General features: G+C 51.5%; 1 protein-coding gene across 2 annotated transcripts; it reads left to right on the forward strand.

The window, feature by feature from the left end:
* The first annotated feature begins 255 nt into the window (after positions 1–255).
* Positions 256–10,222, forward strand: LOC122544423. 2 transcript variants are annotated; one of them, XM_043683669.1, is made up of 5 exons: positions 256–1,161; positions 2,805–3,173; positions 5,310–5,411; positions 7,614–7,693; positions 9,789–10,222. In XM_043683669.1, the coding sequence occupies exons 1-5, from the start codon at positions 1,101–1,103 to the stop codon at positions 10,035–10,037; spliced, it is 861 nt and encodes a 286-aa protein (XP_043539604.1). In that variant the 5' UTR covers positions 256–1,100; the 3' UTR covers positions 10,038–10,222. The 2 variants fall into 2 exon arrangements, with proteins under 2 accessions (XP_043539604.1, XP_043539605.1); XM_043683670.1 differs by lacking the exon at positions 5,310–5,411.
* The last annotated feature ends 601 nt before the right edge of the window (positions 10,223–10,823 follow it).

The raw sequence follows: 10,823 nt of genomic DNA on the forward strand, positions 1-10,823 counted from the left end.
GTCACTCACCAGCCACCTCACTCACTCACTAACCAATTAACTCACTCACTGATTCGCTCTCTAACCTCACTCACTCACTTATCAGCTACTTCGCTTACTACCTCACTCATTAACTATCCAACTACCTCAATGACTGACTGACCAACAAACCACACTCACTAACCTGTCTCATTCACTGATGTTTTGGTGACCCAGCTGGGGTTTAGTTTACCAACAATACATGGTAGCACCACCGAGAGTTTCATTTTGCTCGGGATTTATTCATTAATTTCATGTTCCAGGAGGTGCAGTTGTGTTTAACCCAAAGGTCAGTGTCGCTGTACTCTGACTAGTCTAGAGTACGAGAGAGAGAGGGACAGGGACGAGGGGTGTGCTGGTTTCACCTGAGAGTCACTGTGCCCTCAAGGGAGAAGGACAGTCTTTCGTGGTAACCTCAGCTGCTGCGGGAATTGAACCCACTTTGTTGGTGTCTCTCACTCGCCAACTGAGCTAACTGACCCCACCTCCGGCCAGATCATGATGGACAGGCAAACGGACACACGCATTTCCAAAGGCGAGTCCCCAACACAGACCTGAAACCATCGGCGATGGACCGAAGGGCCTCGCCTGCGATTCCACGTTCACAGAGCGGGAGGTGAGGGAAACGTTTGTTCCCTTGTTTTAAGTACCAAGGGCGGTTGCGAGCTGGAACCCTGGCAGGTTCAGCAGGACGTTTCGGCAAGTGATATCGATTCACTTATTCGAAAGCTGCAAGGCAGCAAGTCACTGGGAGGAGCTGGCACAGTCCCGATGGAGGGAGTGGCCTCATTCCCCTGCTGTGTCATAGGTTACCCCCTCCCACCCCCGCGGCTGCTGAGTCAGACCGAGAATAACACCCAACGCTTTCAGAGGGCTTCCTGCAACACAGACCCAAAGGAAACTCGGAGCAGCTATCTCCTGTCTCTGTGAGCTGCCGAGGTGCACTTGTGAAGTTGCCGAAGTTCCTGGTGATTAGATAGTCCTCACGCAGCTCCGAGATTTCAAGGCAGATAGCTCAACACCTCTACGGTCTGGACAAGCTCTTCAACCTATTCCGATCGCGCCTGGGGTAGAAACTGGACATGCCTTTCACCCCCCAGGTTCTGGTGCTGTTGATAAATCTCCTTTGGCTACTCACTGCAGGTAATCAATCACCCACTCTCCACTTCACTTACTCCCTTTCACTGTCCAGCGCAGTGCAGCCCCTTCAGCCCATCATGAAACACTTCATCTCCATACTAGCGCTTTCCAATTGATTCCTCTCTTATGTGTTCCCCTCCTTCAGCTATCAAACTCCCCTTTGCGAAATCTTCTGTTGCGCCTGCTCCCACCGCCCTTTCAACAGTACGATCACAACAATTCCCTATGCATACGAAATTCCTGTGTGTGAGAGAGTATGTAGATGTACCTGAGAGTGTGTATGTGTGTCAGAGTGAGTGAGTGTGTTAGTGTGTGTGTGAGAGAGAGAGAGAGAGAGTGTGAGGGCACGTGAATGTGTGTGTGCGTAAGAGAATATATATGTGAGAGAGAATATATGTGCATGTGAATGTGTGAGTGTATGTGTGAGAGAGAATATATGTGTGTGTGAATGGGTGGGAGAAAGTATGTGTGTGTGTACATGTGAGTGTGGGCGAATGTGTGAGAGTCTATGTGTGTTTGACAGAGAATGTGCATGTGAGAGAGTGTGTGTGTGTGTGTACGTGACAGTGTGTGTGTTTGTCGAAGAGAGTGTGTGTGTGTATACATGTGACAGTGTGTGTGTAAGAGAGTGTGTGTACATGTGACAGTGTGTGTATGTAAGAGTGTGTGTGTACATGCAATAATGTGTAAGAGAAAGTGTGTACATGTGACAGTGTGTGTAAGAGAGAGTGTGTGTGTACATGTGACAGTGTGTGTGTCTAAGAGAGTGTGTGTAAGAGACTGTGAGTGTGTACATGTGAGTGTGCAAGAGAGAGTGTGTGTAAGAGACTCTGTGTGTACATGTGAATGTGTGTGTGTAAGACACTATGTGAGTGTGTACATGTGAGTGTGTGTGTAAGACACTATGTGAGTGTGTACATGTGAGTGTGTGTGTGCATAGTAGGGGTGAGGGGTGAATATAAAAGCAGAGATGTAATTTTGAGGCTCTCTAAGGCTCTGGTCTGACCACATTTGGAGTATTGTGTGCAGTTTTGGGCCCCTTATCTCAGGAAGGATGTATTAGCACTGGAGTGTGCTCAAAGGAGGTTCGTGAGAATGGTCCCAGGAATGAAAAGCTTAACATGTGAGGACTCTAGGTCTGTACTTGATGGGGTTTAGAAGGATGGGGGAGGGGGGGGGGGGGATCTAATTGAAACCTACAGTCTACTGAACGGCCTGGACAGAGTGACCGTTGGGAAGATGTTTCCATTGGTCGGGGAGACTAGGACCCGAGGGCACAGCCTTATAGTAAAGGGAAGAGCTTTTTGAACGAAGGTATGGAGAAACGTCTTCAGCCAGAGAGCGGGGAATCGGTGGGATTCACTGCCATACGAGGCCAGGTCATTGAGTATATTACAGACTGAGATAGGTACGTTCTTGAGTATCAGGGGGATTGAGGGTTATGGGGAGAAAGCGGGAGAATGGGGTTGGGAAACTCATCAGCCATGATTGAGAGGGAGCAGACTCGATGGGTTCAAAGGCCTATTTTCTGCGCCTATGTCTCATGGTGTTGAGGTGGACTGCTTCCCCCAGCCTTTAATATATCTAAGACGGAGTCCTACAGCTGAGTTGAATAACAGCTTCGGCTTCCACTTTCACACAAACAGCTGGACCAGGGAAGAGTTCCATCCGGCAGTTTCCGGACTCGATTTCCGTGAGGGAAGGAGAACGGATTCACATTGTTTGTGACTTCAATGTAAGCAGCCAAGCAGAGATGGATCTTGTTGTCTTCAAATGGTCGGCCGGGAATGGTAGTATCCAAACAATAATATCTCGCTCAGATGAGCCATACCCGTCCGAGTTCCCAGGGACAGAGGTCCAAATCAGGGCCGATTTAACACAAAGGGAGACTACCCTGACAGTGGAGCGTGCAACAATGGACCACAGTGGACTCTACGTTTGCCACATCACAATACTCAAACCCTTAGCGATGCAGACTGATCTCCAGGGCAATGGGACGGTGGTCACTGTAACAGGTAAAGCCCACCCCATCATTGGCGGTCAGAGGGGAACACCCAGATGGAGAGGGAAACCTTTCCCAGGCTGGGCAGGTTGTTATAACCGTGGTCAATGGGATCAGTGCAGGGGGTACAGAGAGATAGCTGAAAATGTGTTGCTGGTAAAGCACAGCAGGTCAGGCAGCATCCAAGGAACAGGAGAATCGACGTTTCGGGCATAAGCTCTTCGGCTTATGCCCGAAACGTCGATTCTCCTGTTCCTTGGATGCTGCCTGACCTGCTGTGCTTTACCAGCAACACATTTTCAGCTCTGATCTCTAGCATCTGCAGACCTCACTTTCTCCCCGTACAGAGAGATAGAATGGGTAATTCAAACACAGTCACACTCACTGGGCTGCAATCACACACACACACAGGCTCTCACTCGGGTACAGTCCCACACACACACACACACACACTGACTCTCACTGGGATACAGTCCCACACACGCACACACACACACACGCTGACTCTCATTGGGGTACAGTCCCACACACATGCACACACTGACTCTCACTGGGGTACAGTCCCACACGTACACACATACACTGACTGTCACTGGGGTACAGTCACACACACACACAGACTCTCACTGGGGTACAGTCACACACACACACACACACATACACTGTATCTCACTGGGGCACAGTCCTACACACACACTGACTCTCACTGTGGCACAGTCCCATACACACACACACTGACTCTCGCTGGAGTTCAGTCCCACACGCACACACACTGACTCTCACTGGGGTACAGTCCCACACGCACACACACAGAGACTCTCACTGGGGTACAGTCCCACACGCACACACACTGACTCTCACTGGAGTTCAGTCCCACACGCACACACACACTGACTCTCACTGGGGTACAGTCCCACACGCACACACACAGAGACTCTCACTGGGGTACAGTCCCACACACACACTGACTCTCACTGGGGCACAGTCCCATACACACACACACTGACTCTCACTGAGGTACAGTCCCACACACAGACTCTCACTGGGGTACAGTCACACACGTGCAAACATACACTGACACTCACTAGGGTACAGTCTCACTCACACACACACACACAGAGTCCCTCACTGGGGTACAGTCCATACACACTGACTCTCACTGGGGCACAGTCGCGCACACACACTGACTCTCACTGGACTACAGTCCCTCACGCATACTGACTCTCACTAGGATTCAGTCCAACACACACACACTGACTGTCAATGGGGTACAGTCCCACACGCACACACTGACTCTCACTGGGATTCTGTCCCACACACACACACACACTGACTCTCACTGGAGCACAGTCCCACATGCATGCACACACACAGACTTTCACTGGGGTACAGTCCCACACACACATGCACACACTGACTCTCACTGGGGCACAGTCCCACACAACACTGACTCTCACTGGGGCACAGTCCCATACACACATACACTGACTCTCACTGGGGTACAGTCCCACACACACACACACACACACTCATTCTCATTGGGGTACAGTCCCACACACACACACACTGACACGCAGTGGGGTACAGTCACACACACACACTGACTCTCACTGGGGTACAGTCACACACACACACACACACTGACTCTCACTGGGGTATAGTCCCACACGCACAACCTGACTCTCGTTGGGATACAGTCCCCCACACACTGACTCTCACTGGGGCCCAGTCCCACACACACACGCACTGACTCTCACTGGGGTACAGACCCTCACACGCACTGACTCTCACTAGGATACAGTCCAACACAGACACACACACACACACTGATTCTCACTGGGGTGCAGTCCCACACACACATACACACACACACACACACACACACACTGACTGTCACTTGGGTAGAGTCCCACATACACACTGACTCTCACTGGCTGGGCCCGGTATTTATGCCTGGCCCTAATTGCCCACAGAACAGTTAAGAATGAGCTCCATTGTGTGGGTCTGGTGTCAAATGGAGGCCAGATTCGGTAAAGTTGGGAAATTAGATTCCCGAAGGGGGCATCAGTGAACTAGGTGCATCTTTACAAAGATCGGTTTGCTGTGTTAAAGGTGCTATACAAATCCAAGTTGTGGCTGTTTCCTTTAGCAGTGAAGCTGAGGTCCTCACTGATGGTATACCTGCTGGTGATAGGAGTGTTACCCATCCTCTGTGTTGCCTTTTTCCTGCTGATCAGGAGAGTGTCCCAAGGTAAGATGTTCCCTTGTCCATTTCCCACTAAGTACGAGATTTGGAGGTTAAGGTTTTGCTGAGACTCACCAAGGCTCCTTCGGTAGCACCTTCCAAACCCTCGACCTCTACCGTCTCAGACGACAAGGGCAGCAGGTACATGGGAACACCCCCCCCCCCCCACACACGTTCCCCTCCACTCCCCATCGCAACTTGGAAATATATCGACCGTTCCCTCAGTGTCTCTGGGTCAGAATCCTGGAGCTCCCTCCCTAATGGGCGCTGTGTGGGTGTCCCTACACCACAGGGGACTGCAGTGGGTCAAGAAGGCAGCTCACCCCCACCTTCTCAAGGGGGCAACTAGGGACAGGGCAAAGAATGATGGCCCAGCCAACAGAGAAGGTATAGAGGACATGGAATTAAAACTCCATTACTATAATTGACCCGTATTCTGCGTGTGGTTTTACATGTGCCTGAAACAAGACGTCCCCCAACATCGGGAACATTCTTCCCGCATCTAGCCTGTCCAGCCCCGTCAGGATTTTACATGTTTCTGTGGGATTCCGCCTCCCCCCCCCCCCCCACCTCCATCCTTCTAAATTCCAGTGAGTACAAGCCCAGTGAATCCGGCCTTTCCTCAAATGTCACTCCTGCCATCCTGGGAATCAGTCTGGTGAACCTTCGCTGGACTCCCTCAGCAGTGAGAATGTCCTTCCTCGGACTAGGAGGCCAAACCTGCACACACAATACCCAAGGTGTGGCCTCACCAAGGCCCTGTATAACTACAGCCAGAGAGTGTGGCGCTGGAAAAGCACAGCAGGTCAGGCAGCATCCGAGGAGCAGCAGAATCGGGCAAAAGCCCTTCATCAGGAATGGTGGGGGTGAGGCCCAAGGGGGACAGAGGGATGAATGGGAGTGGGGGGCGAAGTGAGGAAACTGGTAAAATCATTCCCAGGATAGGAGGCGGAAAATACAGAAAACTGAGCGTAACAACTGGCAGAAGGCAGGTTTCTGAAGTTATTATAAAAGATCTTATTGTAGCAGGGCTGGTTAAAATGTTAGCCCTCATCACACTGAGTGAACATGATTTGTGTTTTGGAAGGGAGTTTCTGATTAACCAACCTTTTGGACTTCTTTGATGAATTAATGTATACTGCGGGCGACTGGGAGTTGATGAATGTACTGTACAGAGATCTACCGAAAGTGTTTGATAAGGTTAATGTGCAAGCTGAAATCTCACAGAGTGGCATTGGTAGGAGATTGGCTGGTGGAAAGGAAACAGAGAGAGGTGCTAATGGGTCATTTACTAACTGGCAGGATTGGGTGATCTCTGCTTTCTTACGGTTTGTTTCAAAGACTTGGACGGAGGGACTGAAAGGTAGATTTGCCGACAGCAGCAAGACAGGTGGGAAAGTAAGTAACCAGAGAGTGTGCGGGTGAGGGGGCAGACAGTAGCTATTGCCCAGGGTCTGGATTAGAGTGGTGCTGGAAAAGCACAGCAGGTCAGGCAGCATCCGAGGAGCAGGAGAATCGATGTTTCGGGCAAAAGCCCTTCATCAGGAATACAGGCAGAGAACCTGGAGAGATAAATGAGAGGGTTTTTTTTACCTAGTAGATATTGCCCAGGAAGGCACAAAGTTGTCCATTTTACTGAAGGAGGAAAGGAAAGATGCAGTCTAAATATGAGTGATTGCAAAGCTGGGGGAGCTGGGTATGAATAGCAAGAAGGTGAAGCAAGTAATCAGTGATGTTCTTGTTGATTGGGGAGGGGAGTTTTACACAAAGTTTAGGAGGTTATGCATCAGTTATACAGACCGCTGGTGCAGTCTGGAACACTGTGTGCAACACTGGTCTCCTTACTCGCTCAGGGCAGGATCTGATGGTTGGAAACAGTTCGGAGAAGGTTGACTGACTGTATGTCCGGAATAAGCCACCATCTTACAAGGGAAGTTTGGACAGACTGGGATTGTATCTGGTCATAAAGTGGGTCTGGATTAGAGTGGTGCTGGAAAAGCCCAGGTCGGGCAGCATCCGGGGAGCAGGAGAATCGACGTTTCAGGCATCAGCCTTCCCCCTCGTCAGGAATGTGGGCCCCCTCAGAGTCAAGCTCCCTCCACGCCGTCCCCAACATCAAACACTCCCCAGGGACAGGGACAAAGCATTTCGGTTTGGTCTGATTGGAGAACTGACTGGGATCTTTTCCTGCGTTTGTCCTTTCTCTAGGAAAGGCAATGGGAACAGCGCGTGCCTCTGCCCTGGGGGGGCAAGAGCGAGGTGCGAGCCAGGGCAATCGAGACCCCCAGGTGAGTTTGAGTTGGGAGGATACTGATTCAAACCTGTAGCATTGGGATGGGGAGTTCTAGGTCCAGCAGTGACACCAGGTTGTGTGGGGCTGAGGGGTCTGTTTGAAAACTCATCAGCCACTAATTTTAGGTAAGACTTTGGATTGGCAATACATACATCGTAATGCAAAAGCGTAGTTGGTTTGGGATTGCACTACAGCCGCACAGAATAGGAGGTGCTGTGTACTGTGGGCCGATCAATGCCAAATTAGCCAGTGGATGTGGTTTCTTTGAACTTTGAGAAAGCTGTCAATAAAGTTTCGCAACAAGAGACTGCTGTGTAAAATTAAAACGCACAGGCCTGCCATTAGTGCGTCGAGAAAGGGATAGTAAATCGGTCGGCGGAATGGAAACAATGAGGAGGAATAAGTAGGTCAACCTGGGGATGACAGGTTTCAATACCAGGGCCCCAGCCACTGACGATATATGTCAACCAGGGAACGATACGTCTCAGAGTCTGGCAGAGAGCACAAAGCTGGGTGGGCAGTCAGGGGCTTGCCACGCTGTTGCTGTGTGGGCAGACTGGGGGAGCGAGTGCACTGCAGATTGTTGTGTGAGGCGGTGCAGTTTGATCGCGAAAACGGGAAGGCAGGTTCTGACCTGAATGGCCGTAAATTGAGAGGGGGGGTCGGTGGGGGATGTTCAAGGAGACCTGGTTGTCCTCACGCACCAGTCGCTGAAAGCAACCATCTTGGTGGAGGAGACAATCAGGTAAAAATAATGACCGCAGATGCTGGAAACCAGATTCGGGATGAGAGTGGTGCTGGAAAAGCACAGCAGGTCAGGCAGCATCCGAGGAGCAGGAGAATCGATGCTTTGGGCACAAGCCCTTCATCAGGGATGAGGAGCCCTATTCCTGATGAAGGGCTTTTGCCCGAAACGTTGATTCTCATTAATGATGGTATTCACCACAGACAGGAAGGATGGGGGGAAAGTCGTAGAAACCGACAAAATTCGACCGGGGGTAACACAGGAAGGATGTTCCTCGTGACCAGGAGGAGACCAGGACCAGGTGGGTCACAGCTAAAGGGGATGGAGGAGGCCTGGGATCGGGGAGGAACATTTTCCCCCAGAGAGTGGGGAGGCTGAGCAATGCCCCACCACGGAAACCAGGTCAGGCCAAATCATGGCAATGTTTGCAAGAAAGAGCTGGGTCAGATTCTCAGGGCTAAAGGGGATCAGAACGTACAGGGAAGAAAGCAGGGAACACGGGTTGGATGATCAGCCACCATCCTATCGAAAGGGGGGAGCGGGGTCCGCCCACCAATAACCTATATCTCTGGCAAACCTGCCCTCATTCCCAGTGCAAATGGGTATGCTCAATCATTGAACATGGCAAACTCTCAGGGCAGGGACAGCACGGGGTTAGATACAGAGGAAAGGTCTCTCTACACTGTCCCCCATCAAACACTCCCCAGGACAGGGACAGCACGGGGTTAGATACAGAGTAAAGTTTCCGCTACACTATCTCCCATCAAACACTCCCAAGGCAGAGACAGCACGGGGTTAGATACAGAGTAAAGCTCCCTCTACACTGTGCCTCTGAATGAATGAACTTCTTTATTCAATCTGGACCCATTTCAGTGTTTGTTGATTTGGGGAAGTGAGACCGCTCTGACTTGAAACACCTTGATTCATGTGGGGCTCAAACCGACCATGAGTAACCTGTGTCTGACTTGGGGGGGGGGTGGAGGAGCCCGTGGGAGAGTTGGTTGGGGATAAAATTGGCAGCTGTCAGGCCGAGGAATGGAAGGTCTGTGTGGGCTGATCCCCATCGAGTGAACCAAGGCTTTACAGAAAGTAGGGTTTGTTTGCAGTGCTCGGGACCTCTCACACAGCAGAGCCTGCATCTCCCATATTCGGTCGTGACTTTGAAAGATGTTCAAGAGGTTCTCTTCCAGACTGAAACCGTGTTTACTGTCTGATCCCCCTGATCAGGAGCTGGAGGAGGAGTGAGGTGGTGGTTTGGATGTATTTCAGAGTGCTGTGTGAGCTGGCCGGTGTGGATGGTGAGCTGATGTCTGTTTCTCCTCCTTTTCCATGTCTTTGCGGACAGCTCTTGAACCTGGAAACCATTTACAGCCGCCTGAGGCTGTCACTGATGAGGAGGCCGGAGGAACAGCCAGACAGAGAAAGCCAATCCACTATCTACAGCAGAGTTCAGCGTCTGGAAACCAATGTCTGTCATGCCACAGTCAGCCACGCCGTTCAGCTAGCTCAACCTCCCCTGGTCGTCTACCCCACCCCCACCCCCCAACCCCCCTTCCCCCCCGCCCCCGTTAGCAGCAAACGGGGAGAGACATGAACAACAGAGCCACTGAACGCTCGCTTGAGCTTCCCAGACTCGCTCGATCGTTTCAGTAGCAAACTGGTGGGCGAGGGTCCTGGGGTCAACCAGGTGAGACACACTGAGCCTGTCCCCATCAAACACTCCCAGGACAGGGGCAGCACGGGGTTAGATACAGAGTAAAGCTCCCTCTACACTGTCCCCCATCAAACACTCCCCAGGACAGGGACAGCATGGGGTTAGATACAGACTAAAGCTCTCTCTACACTGTCCCCCATCAAACTCTCCCCAGGACCCTGCGGTGTTGGTGGGAGCATATTGGCATGGATGGAGAGTTGACTCATGGGCGCGAAACAGGGAACTGGGATGAGGGGTTATTTTTTCAGGTTGGCGAGCAGTGACCAGTCCTGTCCCATAGGGGTCAGCGCTGGGACCACAATCCATCTGAGTGACTTGGAGGAGGGAGGGGAATGGACTGCAGCCAGATCCACAGATGACACCAAAACAGATGCAACGGGAGGTTGAGAGAAGGAGACAGTTTACGCACAGAGAGATATTGAAGCAACATCGACCTGTCCTCCTCCTGAAGCTGCCTGGCTTGCTGTGTTGTTCCAGCCTCCGGCCTGTCCACCTCGGATTCCAGCATCTGCTGTTTGGTTCTGTCTCCTACAGGAGAAGAAAGTGCTTGAGGAGCATCACGCGGGTAAACGTGAAGTCGTTCCTTTGGGAAGGGAGTCCGGGATGTTATTTAAATGGGGAAAGACTGCAGGGAGCTGCAACACAAAGGGACCTGGGGAGGGGGGG

This window comes from Chiloscyllium plagiosum, chromosome 48 (genome assembly GCF_004010195.1).
Source record: "Chiloscyllium plagiosum isolate BGI_BamShark_2017 chromosome 48, ASM401019v2, whole genome shotgun sequence".
NCBI lineage: Eukaryota > Metazoa > Chordata > Chondrichthyes > Orectolobiformes > Hemiscylliidae > Chiloscyllium > Chiloscyllium plagiosum.

What these genes read in the sequence shown, in the direction of transcription:
- LOC122544423 (XM_043683669.1), top strand. Translation starts at nt 1,101, where the DNA reads ATGCCTTTCACCCCCCAGGTTCTGGTGCTGTTGATAAATCTCCTTTGG. An exon ending in CCTTTGGCTACTCACTGCAG is followed by an intron (nt 1,162 to 2,804) that starts GTAATCAATCAC and finishes TCACACAAACAG; the next exon opens with CTGGACCAGGGAAGAGTTCC. An exon ending in AGGGCAATCGAGACCCCCAG is followed by an intron (nt 7,694 to 9,788) that starts GTGAGTTTGAGT and finishes CTTTGCGGACAG; the next exon opens with CTCTTGAACCTGGAAACCAT.